The 25,787-nt window shown below is 35.2% G+C and overlaps 1 protein-coding gene across 1 annotated transcript in view; it reads left to right on the top strand.

The window, feature by feature from the left end:
* The window catches only part of LOC131852820 (protein yippee-like 5), a 519,555-nt gene extending 495,317 nt beyond the window's left edge, over positions 1-24,238 (top strand). The window contains exons 3-4 of the mRNA XM_059203554.1: positions 22,147-22,151; positions 24,177-24,238. Coding sequence (XP_059059537.1) covers positions 22,147-22,151; positions 24,177-24,238 — 67 coding nt within the window. The remainder of the gene's footprint in view (positions 1-22,146; positions 22,152-24,176) is intronic.
* Positions 24,239-25,787: the final 1,549 nt, after the last annotated feature.

Below are 25,787 nucleotides of genomic sequence, written 5' to 3'. Positions count from 1 at the left end.
ACACATCTGTTCAACAGAAAAAAAACCATAAAGAACGCTAGTGGCCATTAATTTTCTAATTTATGCGTTGCCCGACTGCGCAGTGAAATGGGCGTATTGTAATTCACATTCTCACTTATATCGAGTTAGTACAGGCCCGGGGCCGAGGTAAATATTAAATTATGAATATCTCGCGTTCAACAAACACGATGATATTTGTTATAGATATAATAATGTATAGACAAGACATTAATAACAATAAATCTTAATAATATTATAAACGCAGAAGTTTGTGAGTAAGTGCTACAATGCGCTATGGATAAGTTGAAAAAACTATCGAGGAACTGAAAAATAACAAAGAATACAAAAGTGAGATTAGTGCGTATACTCGTGTTCCCCATATTTATCTACGGTGCGGAGACGTGGACCCTGCGGGATATAGAAAAGAAAAAGATAGACGTTCTGGAAATGTGGTGCTGGAGAAGAATGCTTTGGGTTTCTTAGACCGAATTTAGAACAAACGTTTCTATACTCGAAGAACTCGGCATTACACAGCGTCTATCAGCAACAACACAATCACGCATTATTTCCTTCTTCGGTCACGTTTCACGAAAAAACGACGTATCCATAGAGCGACTTGTCATACAGGGTAGAGTTGATGGTACTAGTACTACCCCGTGGACGATCACCTATGCGATGGACCGACCAAATCAAAGCAGCAATAGGCGGTCCACTCCACGAGTGTACCAGAATGGCAGACAGTACAGACAAATGGCGAGCTGTCGTGCGGCGGATGACATCATCCTCACATCCCACTACGCAATGACCACGACCGTTCTGACAAGAACGAAGCGACTGAGAAGAAGAAGAAGTGCTACAAGCAAAAACTATTGAACGGGTCTGTCGGACCTGTCGCGGGTTCAATTCCTCGCACAGTAGAAACATTATATTTATGAGTAGAGTATACATAGGAAACACTCAGATTTAGAGTATACATATATAAAATACACATTCATTTTTTACCGTGCGAGGAATCGAACCTGCGACCATCGGAAATAAGGTGATGTGCTAAACCGCTAGATCATAGACACCATCAAATATAGGAATATTTCGTTTAATTTGATATCCTTACATAGTATAAAACAAAGTCGCTATCGCTGCTTATCCGTCCCTATGTACGCTTAAATCTTTAAAACTACGCAACGGATTTTGATTTTTTTTAATAGATAGAGTGATTCAAGAGGAATGTTTATATGTACAATACATGTACACCCATCCGACGCCAGAGTGGGTGGCTTGTTATTTAATATAAAAACAATATCCTAATAAAATATAAATGGATATCCTATTCTAAATTGTACAGTATACAGATAAAGATAGTTCAATAGCAGCATATCCAGTCATCAAACATCACACGAATTCTGCTTCGCATACTAATCTCTGACCCGTGGATGTACTCACTATATACTGGAAGAGACAATTATATTTCTGCGTATGACAATATCGCACGGCGTTGCCTTTTTTTTATTCTAAACATTTAAAACATTTATCTGAAAATAATACGAGCTGAGTTTCTTGTCAGTTCTTCTCATCTCGAAATCATTCCGATCTGACGGTAGATTTGCCAGATCATAAAAGTCTGTAATCGACCTACATGAATAAAGATATTTTGAATTTGAATCTGAATACGTAGGTGGCAAACAAGCATACGGCTCATCTGATGGTAAACGGTTACCGTAGCCTATGGTCTGTCCGTCTGTATCGCTTTTACGCCAAAACTACTGAAGCGATTTAAATGAATTTTGGTACACAGATAGTTTAGGCCATGAGAAAGGACGTACACTACTATTTAATACGAAAAATGTCTTGTATGGGGTTGAAAGGGAAGATGAAATAAAGTTTTTGTAATGTGGATTGACAACCCCATTGCTAGCAATGTACTTTGTCAGGTCGACCTCCACGCGGTTCCCCCTGGAAACCATCGTGTTAAATTCCTGGTGAATTTGTCACGATGGGCTAACTGACCTGACCTCATGCTCATCTTATCATCCTCCACTAGTGCCCCACCAGCGTAAACCGTTAGCGCAGGCGGGTGCACCATTCCATTATCATCCACAAAAAAAAAACCCTAGAAGCTTGTAACTTAGGCTAACTTTTAGGTGTTGATTAAGTATAAATAAATATAACATTCAAAGTTTGAGAAATTTTACCCTTAATAGGATGCAATAAAATAGGGAATGAAAGTTTATATGGGAATTCGTCATAACCTTGAACGATGAGACTTTTTTTTCTTAAAGCTTATTAAAATATTTATACGTATGTATTAAATAATCAAAAATGCTATCCCAGGTCATTATTTCACGCGGACGAAGTCGCAGGCACGGCTAGTCAGGAATATTTAATCATGTCGCATCCAGTAACAGTTGCGTATCTGTGTTTTTTATTGAAGAATCTGTATCGATACATCGACCAGGCATTGTTCTTGTAACGTGATAATCGATTTATCGAGAAACACATCTCTGTAGGTGTTCATAGGTTCATACGTTTGTTTGTATAATTTACAACACGGTTGAAAGAGAAAGGGACTCTTAAAATTGATGTATTTCTAAAAAAAAATATTGTGCATCCATTTTTTTTAAATAGTTGGTAATAGTGCTCCCGCCTGCGCTGACGGTATACGCTGGCGGGGCACCGGTGGAGGATGATAAGAGAAGTATGAGGTCAGGTCAGTTAGCCCATCGTGCTAAATTCACAAGGAAAATTAATAGGTCCGCGTGGTGGTCAACCTGACATGGTACATTGCTAGCAATAACCCCATTGCCTGCATTTTCACCCATTACAACACTATTATAACATACATATAATAATAATAATATATATATTTTGTCTCCACAAAATCATACATAATATAGAGTGCTGCAGAGCCTTTGAGGCATGTAAAATTCCATGCAAAAGTACAGATTTGTGGAGAACTGGTGCCTGTATTAGGTATCCGAAGAACCTGTGTCACGGGTCACCAGATCTATATAATCACTCTATTGTCGCTTGCCAAACTGTAGAGGAAACGCCTACACATCCTTTGTGGTTGTAGCTCACTCATGCACAAACGAAATATCTCCTTTGGAAAGTTTACACTCTATCCAGTGTAAGAATTCATAATGTAACAATACAACACAATGTAATGAAAACTGTGAAATTAGTAGTAGTGTAAGATTTATATAATTGTATATGCATATTGGTAAATCTAATCCTCCTAATAAAGATGGGTGACACTGCATGTTGTCAACTCACCCGGCCGGCCAGCGGTGGTTCTGGGCCAGACGGATAAGGTCTGCCTCGGTGTCACTGTTAGGCAAATTGTAACATCTCAGCTGGAGTTGTACAAAAGTGGAAATTAAATAAATATTATAATATTAAAGTAAATTAAAAAAGGAACGGACGAATATGTCTGTGGAAAATTGTATTTAAAAATAAAAAAAAAACAAAATAGATCTATGTAGGACGCAGTGCTACAGGTCCATGCACCTGACAATAGCCCAAACAACTGTATAAAAAATCTGTCGCTGCTCATGATTCAACAGGCTATAGTACAATGTGAGTCATCTATGAGTTTAAACTATTGTAAAATAAGGAAAGGTTATGAATACTTGAAAGACAGTACATCCTATCACGTATTCCCTCAGTTTTCTGAGTCATACAAATAAAGAAGGTAAAAAAGAATCTGAAGTTCCTTATAAATAATAATTCAAGGCAACACACAATACCATTTAGACCAAAGATAAGCAGAGCTTATTTTATGGGTACTGGAATACTGGTAGAAATAATTATTGATTATTCCTTGTTGGCCTTTTAAAGGAAAATAGTTAAGTAAGGTCAAAAAATTAATAAGCTCTTCTCTTGAAGGTTTCGATATCGTATCGGTTCGGAAATACCATTGCTGGAAGGTGATTTTACAATGTGGTTGTGCGTGGCAAAAAGTTTCTAGAAAATCGCACTGTGGAGGACCGCCATTCATCCAAATGATCATGATGGTATTTTAGTTCCTGGCGGGTGGTGCGATGGTAAAACTGAGCAGCTATTAAACCGAATAATTCCTCAAAAAGAAAAAGATACCATGTATACATATAAATAAAATTGGAGTGTCTGTTTGTAATATTGAAATAACCGTTTTTTACTACATGCAATTTTTGTGTCTTTTTACTGATCTCAGAGATGGCTGGACTGATTTTGACGGGACTTAATTTGCCAGGTAGCTAATGTAATAAGGAGTAACTTAGGCTACTTTTATATTAGGAAAATAAAGTTAAATTCCACGCGGTCGAAATCGCGGATACATATGTACTAAATATATTAAAACATATAACTATATATCTTATACATAAAATTCTCGTGTCACAATTTTCGTTCCCATACTCCTCCGAAACGGCTTGACCGATTCTCATGAATTTTTGTGAGCGTATTGAGTAGGTCTGAGAATCGGCCAACATCTATTTTTAATCCCCCTAAATGTTAGGGGTAGTCCACCCCTAAATTTTGATGTGATGAAATATTAATAAGGCGATTATTGTCTTTCTATTTGAAGTCGGTTAAAATAATACTTTGAGAAATATTGAGTGAAACCCGTGCTATAAAATTATTACCGGGGTATGTACTTGACGGGAACTGTACTCCAAACTTTCAGATGCGAGCTATTTCATAACCCAATTTGGGACCTTACTTAACGAACTTCAGTAACGATCATCCATAGTTTTAAAGTAACTTTGAAATTAATCGATGCGGTCATTCAAGCGTGAAGTTATGGGTATTAGACGAGAACAGACAGACCTACATATGCATATTTATACATGAGTATATATAGATACGCTTTGGTACGAGAGACGAACGATGGCGATTATTTGATATCTTAGATTTGTATAGGAAGTTATTATTTCTTTTTAATTGAAAATCATACATTTTATCCCTAAATGAAATTCAGTTAGTTTTCTTGCCAGTTCTTCTCAATTAAGTCTATATATTGCAAGAAAAAATAAATATTAATGCAGAAAACTCAACTTTCATAAGCGGCTAAAATGTCCTACATGAATAAATGATTTTTGACTAGGTTAGTATGATTTGACCCAAGACTATTCACATAGCGCCATCTAGACCACAAAATGGGCACTAGACAACATATAGAAATAATTAAATATTTTTTAGTAATACATACATAATGTAAATAGAATACAATGTTTAGTATCGCGGAAAAATTGAACCCAACACTAAAAACATTACGATGTCCTCTATGGTTTAGTGGTTTAGAACATTGCCTTATTTCAGAAGGTCGCGGGTTTGAATCCTCGCAAAGTGTTTTTCTATGCATAGTACAATTGTTTGTAGTTCTTTGGGCGATTTCTATGTACATATATTGTGTATATTTTTACAAAAAAAAAATGTATGTATGTAATGTAATTAAACATTTATATTAGTGGTCTACCCACAAGTTCTGCTTAGATTAGGATGACGCTCTGTGAATTATTCTCTGACATTATCATCTATGTGAGGACCTCGGTGGTCGAGTTGTTTAACAAACCTTACTTCTGATGGTCGCGGGTTCGATTCCTCGCACGGCACAAACATTTATATTCATGAGTATGTTTGTTGGGTATACATATTGTTGTCTGGGTGTTTTATATATATATATATATATATATAATTTGTATGTATTTACCAAAAAAATATATATCTATGTATTTCTATCATAAAACAAGTTCTGTTTCAAGTTAGTTTGTGACTAGATGGCGCTGTGTGATTTTTTTCTTCGGAGATATTATTATAATTATCACTCTGGACTCTATAATTGCATGAGATGATGGTGATGAGTAATAAGAATACCACTAGAGATGTATCAACAGTACAGATCACAGACAATGACATCAGTATCACAAAACAATAGAATCAAAGCTATAATACCGAAATTGATCCCATATACCTATAATTTCCAACCCACCTGAATACACAATGTGCAGTTAGTAGTTTAATAATGCTTTTAGGGTTCAACATATTAATTGTGAGTTTATCTATACATATAAATAGAATTGTACTGTCTGTTTGTAATATTGAAATAACCGTATTTTACTACATGCGTATGAATATAAATACATACACCAAAAATCACTTTTTAAAATTTTTGTCTGTCTGTCTGTCGGTCTGTTTGTTCCGACTAATCTCTGAAGTGGCTGGACCGATTTTAACGAGACTTTTTTTGGCAGGTAGCTGATGTAATAGGGAGTAACTTAGGTTACTGTTATTTTAGAAAAATAAAGTTAAATTCCACGTGGACGAAGTCGCGGGTGCAACTAGTTTTTAATAAGAAAAGACTGCCATATATATGTTTCAGACTTTAATGATAATGGTTTGAGTTACAAACTTATTATTATGTTTCAAAATTTAATGATAATGGTTTGAATTACAACTTATTATTATTTAGTTTTTAGTATTGCTGTGCCTTTTTATCGCCATCTACCACTTTCTATCTTCTCTCCTCTACCCAAAGGTTGTTCTGAAAGAGAAGTTGTTGGTCTGGAAGAGATTGCTTACGCGATAAGAACGCCTTTTGTGCCTAATAAGTTATTATGTACTTATGTTCTTTGTAATATACTTCTGGTGCAACAAAGAGTAAATAAATAAAATAAATAATATTCGAATTTTGCGAGTAATTCAATTCTATGCTTAAAACGTTCATAACATTACAGTGAATTCCCCAAACAGATAACAAGACATTGTTATAGTTTTATGAAAAAAGTTAAAATGTAATTAATTTAAAAGAAAAATGTTAATATCTATATATGTAAATAAAATTGGAGTGTCTGTTTGTAATATTGAAAAAACCGTTTTTTACTACATGCATATGAATATAAATACGGTACATACACCAAAATAACATTTTTTACAATTTTTGTCTGTCTGTCTTATTGTTCCGGCTAATCTCTGAAATGGCTGGACCGATTTTGACGGGACTTTTATTGGCAGGTAGCTTATGTAATAAGTTACTTTTATTTTAGAAAAATAAAGTTAAATTTCACGCGGACGAAGTCTCGGGTACAGCTATTTATACATATAAAACCTAACATTAAAATTAGTGAATTAATATGAATAAGAGATTATTATAGTTTTATAATAAAGAATGTAATTAAATAAATAAATAACCCTGTACAATTAACACAGCGCCATCTAGTCTCACGGTAAGCTGAGCTTGTGTTATGGGTACTAGACAACTGATATAAATATATAGATATATTTTTTAAATATATATAAAATACCCAGACCGATACAAGCAATCATACCCGTGAATACAAATGTTTGCACCGTGCTAGGAATCGAACCCGCGATCGTATAAATTACCGCACAACTACCACTCATTTAATAACTATTTTTTTTATAAAACGATGTACCCACCTGCGTCGACGGTGTACGGTCATTTTGTCATCCTCCAATGGCCGTACCATTGGAGGATGACAAAATGATCATGAAGTCAGATCAGTTTGCCCATGTTGGCAATGGCAATTTACCACAATGGTTTCCAGGGGGAACCGCGTAGAGGTCAATCTAACATGGTAAATTGTTAGCAATGCAGTTATTAATCCACATTGGTAACAATCCAGGAATGATGTACCAGCTTGCGCTAACTGCTAGCGTATTCACCTGGAACACGGTTTCACCCGGAATTTAACATAATAGATTCCAGGGGGAATCTCGTGGAGGTTAACCTGATATGGTACATTCTTAGTAATAAGATCAGTCCACATTACTAACAATCCTTTTTCCTCCCACCACTAGAGGTTTTTTTATGGATGATAATGGAATGGTGCATCCGCCGGCGCTAACGGTTTACGCTGGCGGGACACCAGTGGAGGATGATAAGATGAACATGAGGTCTGGTCAGTTAGCCCATCGTGACAAATTCACGAAGAATTTTTCACGATGGTTTCCAAAGGGAACCGCGTGGAGGTCAACCTGATGTGATACATTGCTAGCAATAAAATCATAAGTCCACATTTTTAACAATTCCCTTTTCCACCTCACCACTAAAGTTCGAAACTTACCTCAGGCCGGTGTAGAGCGAGAAACCTATTGGATATCCACCACCCAACCCAAGTGATGACCCACTTGTCCCAACAGTTTAGTCAACAACAACTTTAGTGTGAGGCCACCGTTAGAGATTCAAACCTCGGCTCAGGGTCCTAATTTCTGATCCCCGTTTGAATTAAACGGGAGATCGATCGGGATAAAGGGATAAAATCACCTTACCCTATTGAAGGCTGTTAAGAATATCATATACGGAACACTTCATGCTACACAGCTTTCGTTGACCAAATTGCATTTATACATTTTAATATGTATGACGGACAAGTATGTTCTGAGAATAAACACAACACATGTGAAATGACGATCGCAACCATTCAATGCAAATTTGAGTATCACTAATGTGACTAGACGTCCCGTTTTGAACGGGACTGTCCCTTTTTATGATGACGTGTCCCAGTGTCCCCGAAATGGCACCTGGGACGCGATATTGTCCCGTTTTTGTTAACCGCGGGCCGGCCGGTTGTGATGTTGATTATTAAAGTGAATATAAGAGTATGATTCTCACTTAAAATATTCACCAGCTATAATATAAACAAAACAACATATATACTTATATTTATCGGGTACTAGCTACCTATCCCGGCTTCGCACGGGTGTGCATGTATTATATGTATATATGTTATATATAAAATTCTCGTGTCACAGTTTTCGTTCCCATACTCCTCCGAACCGGCTTGACCGATTCTCATGAAATTTTGTGAGCGTATTGAGTAGGTCTGAGAATCGGCCAACATTTATTTTTCATCCCCCTAAATGTTAGGGGTAGTCCACACCTATTTTTTTTTTATTTTAAGGCAAAACGTTTGCCGGGCAGATGCCCGGCAAACGTTTAATATATACTAGATAGTAATATAAACTAGATAGTATATATATATAAACCTACCTCTTGAATCACTCTATCTAACAAACCATTTCAAAATCCGTTGCGTAGTTTTAAAGATTTAAGCATATATAGGGACGGACAGACAGTGACAGCGACTTTGTTTTATACTATGTAATGATATGTGTTTAATTCATAACTTTTTTTTCATTGACTGTTAATCGACCTATACAAACCGATGTCCCGTTTTAAGTCAAATAAATGGTCACGTTAAATATGACGCATCGAGTAAAACGATGTATTCATTATCTGTAATCGATTGCGGTCGTGTATCGAGACATCTTAATGCAAGTCCGATTGTGTATTCGATTATGTTTTTGTGCAGTTATTACTTTTAGATGTTGTTAAGGTGTTTATGATTTTACGGTTTAGCGTACTATCTCAATTCCCATGGTCGTCAGTTCGATTCTTTTCAGAGTATAAATATTTCTATTCATGACTATCATTGTGTGTTTTCTATCTATTTGTTGAACTAGCTGTGCCTGCGATTTCACCCGCGTAAAATTTATAGCCTATATGTTATTCTGATATATAAGCTATATTACTGTAAAGTTTCATCAAAATCCGTTGAGTAGTTTTTGCGTGAAAAAGTAACAAACATCCAACCATACATACAATCTTTCGCATAATATTGTATATTAATAAGATATATTTACTAAAAAAATATTTGAATGTTTCTATCTGTTGTCTAGTACCCATAACATAAGCTTTGCTTAGCTTGGAACTAGATGGCTTTATGTGAATTTTCCTGAAATATATTATATTACTATTGTTACTTGTTCTTCAACCCTTGCTAAAATAGAGAAGGCACACAACTGTACCGGTTTTTTAAGAGTGCTAATTGAGAAGTTTCTTCTCCGTAAAACCTTTTTTTATTTGAAATCTGAATCTTCTCGTTTAGTCTAATAAATTAAGCTTACAAGCTCTTCTTAAGCTTTTCTTGGGACTACATGGAGCTGTGTAAATAAAATGACAAGTTTATAAGTCACTCTCTATTCGCTCTATCTACCCCATAAAAACATAAAGTGAAGATAATTTATGTTTCAATCATTATATTATATTAGTTTAAATTAGTAAACACAATGGTACTTGATAGGAATCATCCCAACATAGTGGTATGAACACGCGATCACATTATCTATTACAGACTGTCAACTATGACGAATGACGGTATTACAACAAACAATACCAATATACAGACATACAAACCTACTGTACCAGCTGATAATGAAATATCACTCTTAAGTGTTTAAGGATAAAGTCGAAAATCGTATACACAAATGTTGTGTTTTGGTAAATATAAAATGTTCCAACCGACACTAAATGAACTATGAAGTTGTTTAAGAATAGTACCAGACACAGATCTGTAACAAAATGTATTGAGATAATGCATAACACGCATTTACGTGGGATGCCGGGATGATCGTATAATAGTTTTTGTTTGTATGTTACGGTTGGTATCGGGAACTCGACATTTGAAATTATTTGAAAATTCACTACTCGACGATCTCGGTGGTATAGCGGTTTAGCAGACCGCCTTCCTTCCGATGGTCGCGGGTTCGATTCCTCGGACGGCACAAACTTCTGTATTCACGAATATGATTGTTTCTATCAGTGTGGGTGTTTTGTATGTATTAACGATAAATATATATCTATGTATTTGTGTCAGTTGTCTAGTACCCATAACGCAAGCTTTAGCTAGCTTAACTTGGGTCTAGATGGCGCTGTGTGAATTGTTCTGAGATTGTTATTAATATATTATTATTATACAAGCTGCCTGCCCGGCTTTGCATGGGTATTAATTTTTTTTTGTAAGAATCTACAATTTTTCGTTTATAAAAAGTTACATGCTGGTATCCGATCTAGACCCAAGTTAAGCTAGCCAAGGCTTGTGTTATAGGTACTAGATAACTAATGCAAATACATACTGTATTATACATAGAAAACACCCAGACCGATACAAACAATCATACTCATGAATACAAATGTTTGCGTGCGAGGAATCGAACCCGCGACCATCGGTAGACCACCGAGGCCGTTGTATGCGTAACTGCTATAGCCATAGCTCATTACTTCACTTGACAGTTCTGGTTGAACAATCAATTCCCACTGTATTCAATACGTGAGGCAGCTTCAGTATCTAAGTAATAGGATTCCAGTAGCGGTGAAATGTGTGTTAGATTGAATGATTGAATCATCATGATATCTCGTTATCATTAATGAGTTTTTATTTTAATTTTATCATTGGTCAATTAACACAGCGCCATCTAGTCCCATGGTAAACAGAGCTTGTGTTATGGGTACTAAACCGCATACACTTAGATTGTGGAATGAACTACCTGCCGAGGTTTTCTCGAGAGACTACAGCATGGGGTTTTTCAATGGTATATTAAGGTTTCTTAGGAGTCGGCAACGTGCACGTTACACCCCTGGTGTTTCAGGAGTTCATAGGCTACGGTAACTGTTTACCATCCGATGGGCCGTATGCTTGTTTGCCACTTACGTGGTATAAAAAAACATACACAGATTTTTTGTCTGTACATAGAAAAGATCCAGGCCAATACAAACAAGTATACTCATGAATACAAATATTTATACTGTGCGGGGAATCGAACCCGGGACCACCGGAAGAAAACCGGTGTCCTATACCTCTAGACCAACGAGGCCGTCAATTATGATAATTCTTATTTATTGGCTGTTTAATCGTATATATGATGGCCTCGGTGATCTAGCCGGTTAGCATACCGTCATACAGTCGATAGTCGCTTTTTGAACTACATATTAGTTAATATATCTAGGAAGGAATCGACCCCGCGACCGTCGGAAGTAAGGTGGTTAGCTAAACGGCTAGACCATCGAAGCCGAAGCCGAAGAAGCATATATGTATTAATAGTTCAAAAATATATGTAAATATTTTAGACGTTTCCGAAAAAGTCTAATATTTATTAATGACTGCGACATCAAGTATCGGTGCATCGCGTGGGGCATTAAAGTGTCCGGTGTCGACGAACATTTACATTCCTTTTGTTTGTTTGTCCGTTTGTCCGTCTGTTATGTAGGCCGAATGTCTTCTTTCACGGCTGGTGCAAGTGAACAGCGATAATCAATATTTAGTTTTCTCTTCACAATATGAATGTACATAAAATAATAATAATAATCTCAGGACAATTCACACAGCGCCATCTAGACCCAAGTTAGGCTAGCTAAAACTTGTATTATGGGTACTAGATAACTGATACAAATATGTACATAGATAATTTTTGTTTCGTAAATACATACATATTATACATAGAAACCACCCAAACAAATATAAACAATCATATTTCATATTCATGAACACAAATATTTGTGACGTGCGAGGAATCGAACCCGCGTCTATCGGAAGTAAGGCGGTGTGCTAAATCGCTAAACCATCGAGGCCGTCAAACAAAATTGAAAGCTTCATAGATTAGTTCTAAAAAAAGAATGTGTATATCGAATAGAATAGAATAGAAAATCATTTATTCAAATAAATTTACATTGAAGCACTTTTGAATAGTCATCACATTTTTTTTAAATCTACCGCTTATTCGGAAAACTGTCTCATCACAAGAAGGACGAGCAAGAAACTTGCGTGTCGCTCTTTTAAATAATTTTATTGTTACTTTACATTTTAAGTTGAAGTGTGTGAATACAAACTACCAATTAGCACTAATTCAATTAAATACTCAAATAGAAAAAATATTTAATTTACAACCAACTGGTTTAGCAACTAAATAAGAGGAAATCAGTCGTAGTGAGAGCAGACCAGTCCCTACAAGCAGCACTCGTTCACTAGTATGACGGATCAGCCAGCCAACATTTCGTTCGACCATAGTTTATCGCTGTCCTTTTATAACTTAATGCGTTTAGATCGAATGTCGAAGGAGAATTGATGACAGAATTAACTATTTTAATGGCCGGTGAGTTTTGTTGCACCAGAGCGGGGGCGGTGGGTTTAATTGATGAAGACGAAGCACTCTCTATATGCAGTCTTTGTTGGATTAGAATAGAATAGAAACTAGACTTTGTGACCTTTTAGAGACTGGTCCGTGTTATGATAATAATAATCTCAGGACAATTCACACAGCGCCATCTAGATCCAAGTAAAGCTAGCTAAAGCTTGTATTATGTGTACTAGATAACATATACAAATACATAGAAGTTTTTTCGTAAATACATATACATTATACATAGAAAACATCTAGAGCGATACAAACAATTATACTCATATAATATAATATAATCTCATGACAATTCACACAGCGCCATCTAGATCCAAGTTACGCTAGCTAAAGCTTGTATTATGTGTACTAGATAACATACAAATACATAGAAGTTTTTCGTAAATATATATACATTATACATAGAAAACATTAAGACCGATACAAACAATTATACTCATGAATATAAATGTTTGTGCCGTCCGAGGAATCGAACCCGCGACCATCGGAGGTAAGTCGGTATGATAAACAGTTAGACTACCGACCACCGAGGCCATTGTATAGCAAATAGGATATTAAAATATGAAGATTTTTATTTTATTTTTGTATCTCTAGTAACAGAATAAAGAATAGAAGTAATTAGCACAAGCAACAATTAGAGTTTGCTATGTAATTGAATTTAAAAATGAATATGTATAATAATATATACAGCAATTATATTGTAAACTGTAATTTATATTTGATTTTACCTAAATGTCGTTTGGCTAAAGTTAGTAATTCGTTTTATAGCAATTGCGTAAGGTTTTACAATAAAATACCAGAGTCTGTTATAAATCTGTCAAATAAAACAGTTCCTTTGCAAAAAAGCTTACTATAAAATTGAAGAATTCGTTAACGATAATAATGTTTTTATAGAAAAACTTTAAATCTATAGCACTGACAATAGCGATTTCTATGTTGATTATCACATGCCTCTTACTTGTTATACTGTAATTATTTATATAAAAACATCTATTAAAAAGAGCAACACACAAGCTTCTCGCTCATTATTCTTGTGATGAATCTGCATTCCGAATGAGTGGTAGAATCAAAATATGACTATTCAAAAGTGCTTGTAATGAGTTTATTTGAATGATTTCTATTTTTATTTCTATATTTAATCTTTACATAGTATAAAATGAAGTCGCTTTCGCTGTCTCTTCGCTTATATCTTTTAAACTACGCAACGGATTTTAATGCAGTTTTTAGCAGTACATAGAGTGATTCAAGAGGAAGGTTTGTATGTATTATACATGTACACCCATACGAAGGCGGGTAGCTAATATACAATATAATATAAACAAGCTGTTTAGCTGCTGAAATCTGTGAGATTGAGGTTTACTTCTAGATAGATATACCTGCTTACTTTCGCTATTCACGTAGGTGCAGTTGTCAATTACCTGTAACAAAAATGAAGGTATTTTTATTTTACTTAGATTATTTTATACATTAAAAATGTATGAGAGCCATTTTTTTTGTAACATGTATATAAAATGGTGCTTCCGCTAATGGTATACGCTGGCGGGGCTCCAGTGGAGCATGATAAGATGAGCATGAAATCAGGTTAGATAGGCCATTGTGGGGAATTCACCAGGAATGTATCACGATGGTTTCCAAGAGGAGTGTTCCTGTGGAGGTCACTTGGTATGGTACATTGCTAGCAATAGGATCAGCAGTCCTCATTACTAACAATCCCCAACCCCTTTCTAAAACAGCTATTGTCATTATATTTCATATACTTATTGTTACTTACAGAAGATTATGAAATTACAACACTGTCTGTCGACTTGCCCTATCTGTGTTACTTTATATATTGTAATTAAATAATCTTTCATAATTCTTTAATTGCTGGCACTTCTTAAAAACATAGTACGTGTCTTTTCAGAGGTATTTGCTTTTTTTTCTAGAAAACTGCACGGTAGAGGACCACCATTCATCCAGTTGATCAGGATGTTATTTTAGTTTCGTAGTACGATGGTGAAACTAAGTACTTCGTATTAATTCGAAAAATAAAATACACTTTTTGGAGAAAACCCGATTTTTTTTATTTTACATGTGTAGTAATAGATCTTTCTTTTTAAATTAACATTAAAAGAAAAGATTAGGTGTCACTTGTAAAAAAAATATTGCCACTGCAAAAATGAAACTGTCAAATAGAAAGCGAATATCGTCGATCGGTTTTAATAACCATTTTGTCTCGTTCATTGCTACTTGATTTTATTATTTCAAGATACAAATACTATGCCTATATCAATAAATTCTGCTCCATAAATACTTGTCTATTAAAGGAATAGGACATTATCGTGTGCAGGGTTCAAAATGTTATCATTATGCGAATACGTACGTAATAGTTGTTTGAAGTACTGAATCACGATATCGAAACAATGGGCAGTTTGCTCCACGAACCGAGAGTATTGTCTTCGTCTCAAAAACACGGATAAATATATCAATGATAATGCTTATGGGCCGAGATGAATCAGAAAGCTGTTCGATACAATGGTCACAGCAATGTGGATATTTATTTGTTTCCTGTAGACGACGTGTTTACGTAACGGTGGATTTTTTTTATAACACAGGGGACAAACGAGCTTGCGGCTCACCTGATGGTAAGTGATTACCGCCGCCCATGACCAACCGCAACACCAGGGGATATGCAAGTACGTTGTCGGCCTTTTAAAAAGGAATAAGCTCTTTTCTTGAAGGTTTCAATATCGTATCGCTTCGGAAATACCATTGTTGGAAGGTGATTCCACAATGTGGTTGTGCATAGCAAAAAGTTTCTAGAAAACCGCACTGTGGAAGATCGCCGTTCATCCAGATGATCAGGATGGTATTTCAGTTTTTGGCGGGTGGTACGATGGTGAAACTCAGCAGCTGGTATTACTCCGAACAATTCCTCAGAACACTCCCCGTGAAATGGATGTTTTGAACAGAGTGTCCGTGATATTAAATTGATTGATTGATTTTATATGTCTAGTTTGTATTCCTACACAGTAGTTATTTTGTGTGATTTTTAAGTAGTATGTAAGTAATTCTGATGTTGGTGGTGCAGTGGGTTTACACTACGACTTAATTCTGTTGATATCAGGTTCAATTCTCGCTTGATGCAAAATAAAGTGCATATTTATTTCTAAAAAAATATATATAAAAAAAAAATAACGGAAATAAAAACTACAAGCTATTTATTACAAACGACTTCGTACGCGACAATATAAAAATTCTACAATAAAAGTAGCGTAAGTTACTTCTTTAGCTATCAGCGTGTGCAAGTCCCATCAATTTCGGACCAGCCGTTTCAGAGGTCGTCAAGAATAAACAAGCAGACAATTTTTTTTCATTAAAATTTTTTATATACTTAATACATTATTTTAAGGTACTGTATTACTGTTTAGTTAAAAGGTGTTAATTTAACATTACAATCAGTCGTTTAAATTTTTGTTTATTATTATATTTACCATTAACAGTATCATCATAAATCGCTAAATTTTGTGTGTATAGATGGATGTTTGTTATTCATTGACGCAAAATCTACTGAACGTATGTTGATGAAACTTCACAGTAATATAGCTTATACATCAGAATAACACGTAGGCAATAATTTAAAATGATATTATGTAAATTGAACAAGTAAGTGCGCTGTATAAATATAAAATTACATATAATCTGCGAATTATATGAAAACAGTAGAAATAACTTTATCGGATACTAGCTACTCGCCCCAGCTTCGCACGTACATGTATTATATATATAAACCTTCCTCTTGAATCACTATCTCTATTTAAAAAACCGCTTTAAAATCTGTTGCGTAGTTTTAAAGATTTAAGCATACATAGGGACGGACAGACAGCACCAGCGACTTTGTTTTATACTGTGTAATGATGATAAGACGTAGTATATCGTAAAACCATTTGAGTGTAATAACTGCGGATGACTTTCAAATTATAAATCCCATTGAATGAACTCACGCACCGTGCCGTACAGACATACAGATGGATGAACCATCACTATAGATTTGGGACCGCATTAGCACTAACATTGCATATATATTTAGAGGCACACTGCTTGTAAGAATGACAAATGTCTGAAAACATTTAAGAAGATTTTAAGCAAATAACTTTAGAAAGAAGAAAGGAAGGAATAAATTACTTGTAAAATTTAGAAAGATTTTAATCAAAGAAGAAATAATAATGAAATAATTTTATTTTACCAATATATCAAAAAAATAAGACATCGACGACGAAGATAGCACATCATCATCATCATCATCGCAGCCCGTAAGACGTCCACTGCTGGACATAGGCCTTCCCCAAAGATCTCCACGACGATCGGTCCTGCGCTGCTCGCATCCAAGATAGCACGCTAAGTTCTAAACTACTACTAACAAAGTAAACATAAAAATGACAATAACAAATTTAATATATATATATCTAAACATAATACATTCAGGATTACTTACAAAATTAAGAAAATAAATTTCTTGTCATTTAATAACATTTAAAAAAAATATATTTTTATATTTAAAGAAACCCATTTTATTTTTCGGGCTACTCTAATGCTGTTGGCCGCAGCTGGCCTTTACAGCTTCACCGGACGTTAGGGGCGAGTGCTAATGGCACTCCAAACCCGCGGAAGGACTTATGGAGCGGCTGAAGGCCAACTCCTGCCTGACGGATACGACTTTAGTCTGAGGGCACCACTAGGGGTTCGAACCTCGGCTCAGGCCGTCGTAATTTCGATCCCCGTTTGAGAGAGAGAGAGAGAGAGAATATACTTTATTTGCAACGTACAGTAAAGAAGAAGCACAAACAATATAATAAAAGACACATGTATCGTTACAATAAGGCGGCCTTATTGCTAAAAGCAATCTTTTCAAGGCAACCTTAGGGAAACGGATTGAAACATCGAACAGGTAGGTTAAATGACATGAACAGGAGAAAACTAAAAAGTAACAAATATATAATGATAATAAAGAAAAATAATAATAAATATTATATGAATTAAAATTTATGTACACAATAATATTCATATATTAAACTAGATACACTTACATAAACTACATACATATTATAAACTACATACATAATTTTAAAGTTAAATAGAATAAACTAAATATAAATTAAAATGCCATACTAACTGAAATTTAAATATCGAGGAGGAAGTCTTTTACTTGTCGTTTAAAAATATGAATGGACTTTGCAGTTCTGATAAATACAGGTAACGAGTTCCATAACTTGATACCAGTTACAGTATAGGAATTGTGATAGAATTCAGTGGAATGCGAAGGAGTGGAAAGCAAGAGATTTTCGGAAGAACGTAATAACAAAGAATGAGTAGAAGAGGAAAACATGATTAACGTTCTTTGAGATAGGAAGGAGCTTTGGGATTAAAAAGGATGTTGTAAAGGAATGTAAGGGTATGCATATCTCTTCGCTGTCGAACAGTAAGCCACTTAAGTTGGGTACGATATTGCGATACATGATCAAATTTGCGCAGGCCGAAAATAAATCGGATACATAGGTTTTGAAGACGCTCTAATTTATTGAGTAAATCGGAATTTAGGTCTGGATAGGAGACATCAGCATAGTCTAGGATAGGGAAAAGGAGTGAGTTTGCAAGGGCAATCTTAGTGGCCGTGGGGAGAAAGTTTTGAGACGACGGAGTGATGCAGAGGCTGCAAACATCTTCCTGCTAACCTCCGTTACTTGATATTTCCAAGATAGTGTTGAATCAAAAGAACACCAAGATTTTTAACTGACTCGCTAAAAGGAATACAGACGCTATCAAATATTATAGAAGGCAAGTCAGTGTAATCCAGTCTAGATGTATACGCAGGGCTACCTATAATAATTGTTTTGGTCTTCTCAGGGTTCACTTGAAGACCATAACATTTGCTCCAATCCAAGATCCGTTTCAAATCATTATTTGTCTGATTAATAGCGTCTGCAAGATTCTCAAGAGTAGCCTGTGAGTATATTTGTACATATATATACATGTGGTAGAAAGAAGAAATTTTGAGGGTAATCGAGCTGATGAAGATTGTAAATAAGAGAGGAGACAACACACCACCCTGCGGAACGCCAGCGATACTGTTACACCACGACGAAGTGGATAGATCAATTTTAACACGCTGCCGACGCCCATACAGGTAATTATGAAACCAATCGAGTACCGCTGGAGATATGTTAAGAGAACTTAGAACTCCTAAAAGAATGTCAAAATCGACGGTATTGAAGGCGTTACTAAAATCTAGTAGCGTTAATACAGTAAGCTGTCGATTTTCCATACCCGATCGAATGTCATCGGAAATCTTGACCAACGCAGTAGCCGCACTATGACCAGGGCGGAAACCGGATTGGAAGGTATTATGGAGACAGTTTGTAGTAAGAAATGAACTTAATTGCCAATGAACTAATCGTTCCAATACTTTTGACAAGAAAGGAAGAATCGAGATGGGGCGATAGTCGCTGAAGGAAGAAGGATTGGCTTTTTTAGGTAAAGGAATTATATGAGCCTCTTTCCAGCATTGGGGAATGGAACTAGAAGAAATGGAAAAATTAAGGATATTGGTTATGATAGGAACAAGAATGTCTAATAAGGGAATGATCATTTTACGGCTAATGCCATCAGCTCCGATAGCATTGGAGGTAATCGATAGTATACTTCTCTTAACATCACAGACAGTGAAACGATTAAAAACAAAAGGATTGTAACTAGGAGTGGATTTAGAAGAAAGACAATTTAGTGTATTAGTTTTGACCAAGTTGTCAAGACTAGAAGAAGAGGCAAAGTGATTGTTGATCATGTCAAGATCGAGATTTGCGGAATAATCTGTATTACGAGATTTACCAACTCCCATAGAATTAAGAAATTTCCAAACTTTAGTTTGGTCTTCATTTTCAATAGAATTATGAATATGGTGTCGCCGTGCGTCTCTACACATCATGTTGCAGTGATTTCTTAGACGGTGATATCTGTCTCGTCGACGGGTATCTGTGGGGTTAGCCTTAAAATGAGCTTTGGCTCTATTTTTTTTTTCTCGTATGAGACGAATATCATCAGTAAGCCAAGGAGCAGGAAGATGCTTAATTTTAACTCGACGTACTGGTGCATGGACGTCAAAGATCTGTGTAAGGAGAGAGTTAAAGATGTCCACTTTATCGTCTATTGTTACGGCCTGATCTATTACAGACCAGTCTATCTTTTTGGCATCCTCACGAAGCCCATCGACATTCAAGCCTCCAAAATTGCGTTGCAAAAGGATTTTGGGTTTAGGTTTAGGAGGTCGGATTTTATACGAAAGGTATATAAGATCGATTTGAATTGGACGGGGGATCGATTGGAGGGGAAAGAAACCTTATTTGGTTAAAATCTTTTTAAATGTTATTAAAACACAAAAGAAAAGAAAAGAAATTTATTGCCATGTAATAACTAGCGCATATATATAAAACCGGTACAATGATAGTAAGTTTGACGAATTTGTGATAAACTTAAAGAAGATTTTAACGAAATAACTTTGGAAAGAAGAAAGAGAAGAAATTTATTGTATACTAAACATGAATTTATAAAATTACAATAAAACATATATGTGGAATATACATAGAAAATACCCGACAAACAATCATACTAATGAATACAAATGTTTGTACCGTGCGCGGATTCGAACCCGCGACCGTCGGAACTAAAACGGTGTGCGAATGTTTATCAAGAAGCTTGTCTATAATAATATCTGTATGTATGAGTGCTTCTGTGATGAGTCAGCATAAACTAACTTGCAGTTTGGAGGGTGCGACGCAGAATTTAACTTTAACGCTAAGTTATAGAATCGATATTTCATTAAGTTTGTTCATTTATTTATATAAGGATACTAACGGCCCATATTATAAATCTCTTAAAGGTACTATGAATATCATATAAATCATTACATAGTATAAAACAAAGTCGCTGTCGCTGTCTGTCCATCCCTATGAATGCTTAAATCTTTAATTTGAAGCCGTTTTTTTTAAATGATAGTGTGATTCAAGAGGAAGGTTTATATATATAATAAAAATACGTACACCCGTGCGAAGCCGGGGCGAGTAGCTAGTATTAATATAAATTGCTCTGTGGACAGGGCATTCACGATCTTACCATCTTACTTAAAAGTTGTCTATAAGAGTTTGCTTAGCGATAAGACCGCCTTTTGTATATATGATTATATAGGTATACTAGCTGTCCCGGCAAACGTTGTTTTGCCTTAAAATAAAAATAAAAAATTTAGGGGTGGACTACCCCTAACATTTAGGGAGATGAAAAACAGATGTTGGCCGATTCTCATACCTACTCAATACGCTCACAAAATTTCATGAGAATCGGTCAAGCCGTTTCGGAGGAGTATGGGAACGAAAACTGTGACACGAGAATTTTATATATAAGATATATATATTCAATATTATTTTTCTGTATCTGGTACCATAAAGTTTTTTTTTAATATGATAAAAATTTATAACGTCCATTTGTTGGCACTATACCGTTATCATCACAACTCCAGTAGCTTATTGTTTCTCTTTTTAAATTGGCTCTTATTAAATTTGAGAGAGCTGCAACAACCCTTGAGATTAGAGGGGTAAGGTTTTATTAGGGGCGACTAACGAGTGTCGATAAGGAGGCATAATGCCCCTCGACATCGGGTATGGTGCAATTTATAAGCGGAAGCGAGTGTTCTTGCAAACGTCATTTACGGTACATAAGTTTTAATTTTCATTATGAACAAATAAATGGCAAATCTAGGTGTATGCACAACAAAAATCTGCAAACTTTGCCAAACTGAAGAGGAAACGCCACTACGCATCATATGTGGTTGTAGCTCACTCATGCATAAACGTAATATCTCCTTTGGAAAGTTTACACTCTATCCTGAGGAGATAAAAACCAGCGCTCCTAAGAATATTCTTCAATTCTTATCCCTGACGGGTCTAAGTACCGAACTCAGAAAAAGGGCGAGCACATGGATCTATGTAAGTCAGTGTAAGTAACCTGACAATAGCCCAAACAACCGAATAAAAAAACCTCATTATAAAATAAGTTTGAATTTCTACTGCAGAACAAACACAATAAACAACAATAGTGAATGTGCTATTATTTTATAAATAAATAATTTAACATAACTTCTTTATATTTATTGTCATATAAAGAAGTTATTTGTATATTTATTTATTTCTATAAGTACTATAACTTAGATTTTTAATAATAAAATGCATTATTTTTATAAATGTATGGAAAAATGCATTTTCTTATTATGAAATTTTAATACGTTCGGTTTTGTCTTAGGATCGCCATTCCTATTGGTGATCAAGATGGTATTATAGTTTCTGGCGAGTAATGTGACGGTGTAGTTGTACGAGAATGAATCCACGAACGTCGTACGGAAGATCCTATAACTTAGTTTTTTAATAACAAAATGCATTATTTCCATACATTTATGGAAATAATGTAATACTTTCTTATTACGAAATTTGAACGTGTTCGGCTTGTCTTTGTAAGCACTAACTTTAGATTTTTGAAATATTTTTAAGAATTTATGTGCATTACATATAGTTTTCTTATTATAATTTAGTCGCATATTTTTTAGTACAGTTTAATTGTCGATAAATCGCTTCCTCCTGAGACTTGCACCACGTATAGGGGGGCAAACCATCCACTGTTTAATCTTCAGTTCAATCTTGACTTAAATGAACACCTACAGGGCTAGTATCGATTGTTAGATAGTGGGAATCCACTGGTCTCCTAATGAATTGATTTGGCACGCTATTTTCATCAATTAGTAATGGGATAGGTAGTGAGTTTTTCAATGAAAACCAAGTATTTGCTATGGAGGGAAGGGGTGAAATGTAATTATTTATTTATAATGTTTTGGATTGAAAATAAAAGTCGCAAGAGAGAGAGAGAGAGAGTAGTACTTTCCTTCTCTTTCTATATTCAATTTATTTTAACAAGGATATCATTCCTGATAATAATAATCTCAGGACAATTTACACAGATATCTAGTCCCAAGTTAAGCTAGCTAAAGCTTGTGTTATGGATACTAAATTACTGATACAAATACATGGACATCAATTTTTTCATAAATACATACATAGAAATAACCCAGAATGATATAAACAATCAGACTCATGAATATAAATGTTTGTGCCGTGCGAGGAATCGAACCCGCGACCATCGGAAGTAAGGCGGTGTGTCAAACCGCTAGACCACCGAGGCCGTGTTATTATTTCTGATATAGTCCTTTTTGAACATTATATAGTATTTATGATATAGCTTGTTTTGCGTTTGTGTAATCTAAATATATATAACTCAAAGGTGACTGACATAGTGATCTATCAACGCACAGCCCACGCCACTGGACGGATCGGGCTGAAATTTGGCATGCAGGTAGATGTTATGACGTAGGCATTCGCTAAGAAAGAATTTTGATTAATTCTACCCCCAAGGGGATAAAATAGGGGATGAAAGTTTGTATGAAACTTTGTCAATTTTAAACCGATCGGGCTGAGATTTTGCATGCATAAAGCTACTATGACGTAGGCATCTCCTAAGAAAGGATTTTGATAAATTCCACCTCTAAGGGGATAAATTAACGCAAGCGAAGCCGCGGGCAAAAGCTAGTTAAATATATAACAGTTTTGCTACAATATAAATATATATATTCTATACTAAGACTGTATGTTGTTAAATTATAGCAATATTTTTTTGACGTAATGTAATATATAAATTTTTTTATATTGTTAACTAGATGTTACCCGTGACTTCTTTTTTTTTATAATTTTTTTTTATTTTTTGATAATTGTTAACTAAATTCAAGGTGGACCGACGATTTGGTCAAGATCGCTGGAAGGCATTGGATGCGAGCAGCGCAGGACCGATCGTCGTGGAGATCTTTGGGGGAGGGCTATGTCCAGCAGTGGACGTCTTCCGGGCTGTGATGATGATGAACTAAACCTATTCTTAAATATATACAAAACTTTTATATTGTTAAATAGCTATGACTATTAGTGATATTTTACTTTACTTACTACCAACTGTACTTCCATTTCTTTTTTTACTAACTTTTTTTTTTATTTATTATTAAACCGATCGTTTTTTTAAGCATAACATTACGTAATACACTGTATGTATTGTGCTATACCCATGATTGCTGTTTGACCTTTGACTTGCAGATGAGATGTGGCAGATAACATTGCACAACTGCGATGCTATCGACTATTTAGACGCAGAATGACGGATCACCTTCGGGAACGGTAATGAATCATTATGAATAACGAAAGATAGGGTTCAAAACTAAAATGGGGGAAATCGTAGGGTACTCTGTACACCGTGGGTCTAGATAACGCATTATATATGCGTCTATTAAGTAGTAAATTATTAAAGAACTCATAATACAAAAACCAAAACCCAATCTTTTATCTACCAAACGATAACGCTATTGAATTATACACGAAAATAACCTTCGCTCATTCACCAAAAAGGGGAGGCAAAACAAATACGGTATATCGTAGCAATTACTTAACCAAATCGCGGTATAAGCATATATTGATTTGCTACCAAGTGATCCCCATTGCATGCCTCCATCACATTTCCAAGCACTTTACGTGAAATAACACTAAAAAACCCTAACATTACCCCTTCCCTATCTGTAGTACCGGCTTATCATCTTTATATTCCTTGGCCCCTGTCTTTTATAAAAAAAAAACACGGCAAATGCATCCTTCCCCAAAGTACAATATAAATTTGTGTGCTATCAATGCCGTGATAAGATACGATTTATCACTTCTTTAGGCTTTTATAGGCTCATATATGGATTACTTTTGTAAATATTTGGAGACGCAATGTATGGATCTTGGAAGAAAGCGAAATAGTCGTAAGTTCTATGTTGATTATCGCATGCCTCTTACTTGTTACTGTATATATATTTACTAGAAATAACATTTATTAAAAAGAGCAACACGCAAATTTCATGCTCGTTCTTCTTGTGATGAGTCTGCGTTCCGAATGAGTGGTAGAATTAAAAATATGACTATTTAAAAATGCGTGTATTGAGTTTATTTCATTAGTGATTAGTTCTATTTCGGTAATCCCAATTTTATACCCGAGCCAAAAAACTGTTTCAAAAATTCAAAATTCATATTTATTGACGGTTTCCGTCTAGCGGTTTAGCACATCGATTACTTTTAATGGTCGCGCGTTCGACTCCTCGCACGGTATAAACTTGAATATTCTGTAGGTTGAGAATGGGCTACTATCTATTTTTGTGATAAGGGTTGTCCACCTCTAACATTTATTTTTTAGACAAAATTTATATTCATTATAATGTGGCATTAAAACATACATACAAGTATAAATTTTCACCCTTCTATCACCTACTCCTTTTTTTAATATCGATTTTAATTTGTATAGCAAAACAACGTTTGCAGGGTCCACTAGTATGTACATAAAATTATATATGATCTTTAATGAGCTGTACTATTTAAGATACCAAACATAGAAATCCAAGTAGAGCAAAATACAACACAACCAATTCTAGTTCACAAACAACACCTAGTGCTTGGACTCTCCCGACTTCGACTCCATGGCCGTAAAACTGCGGGTGGTCATAAAATAAAAAGTGTTTGCTTGCCCCGAGATAACTGGGAACAAAGTTTTCTGATAAGTTTTTATTTCCTTAGGGGAGCGAGCAGGTAAGACGGTTCAAGACAGTATTACACGAATTAGTTGAAGCGACGAAATCTTAGAGCCGTTTTGAATTGCAAATGACCTTCTCAAATTCACTG

This window comes from Achroia grisella, unplaced genomic scaffold, assembly GCF_030625045.1.
Source record: "Achroia grisella isolate CSIRO2021 unplaced genomic scaffold, CSIRO_AGI_Agris_v1 utg862, whole genome shotgun sequence".
NCBI classification, from domain to species: domain Eukaryota; kingdom Metazoa; phylum Arthropoda; class Insecta; order Lepidoptera; family Pyralidae; genus Achroia; species Achroia grisella.
The sequence above is the reverse complement of the archived record's forward strand: the minus strand, read 5'-3'. Positions and strand labels throughout refer to the sequence as shown.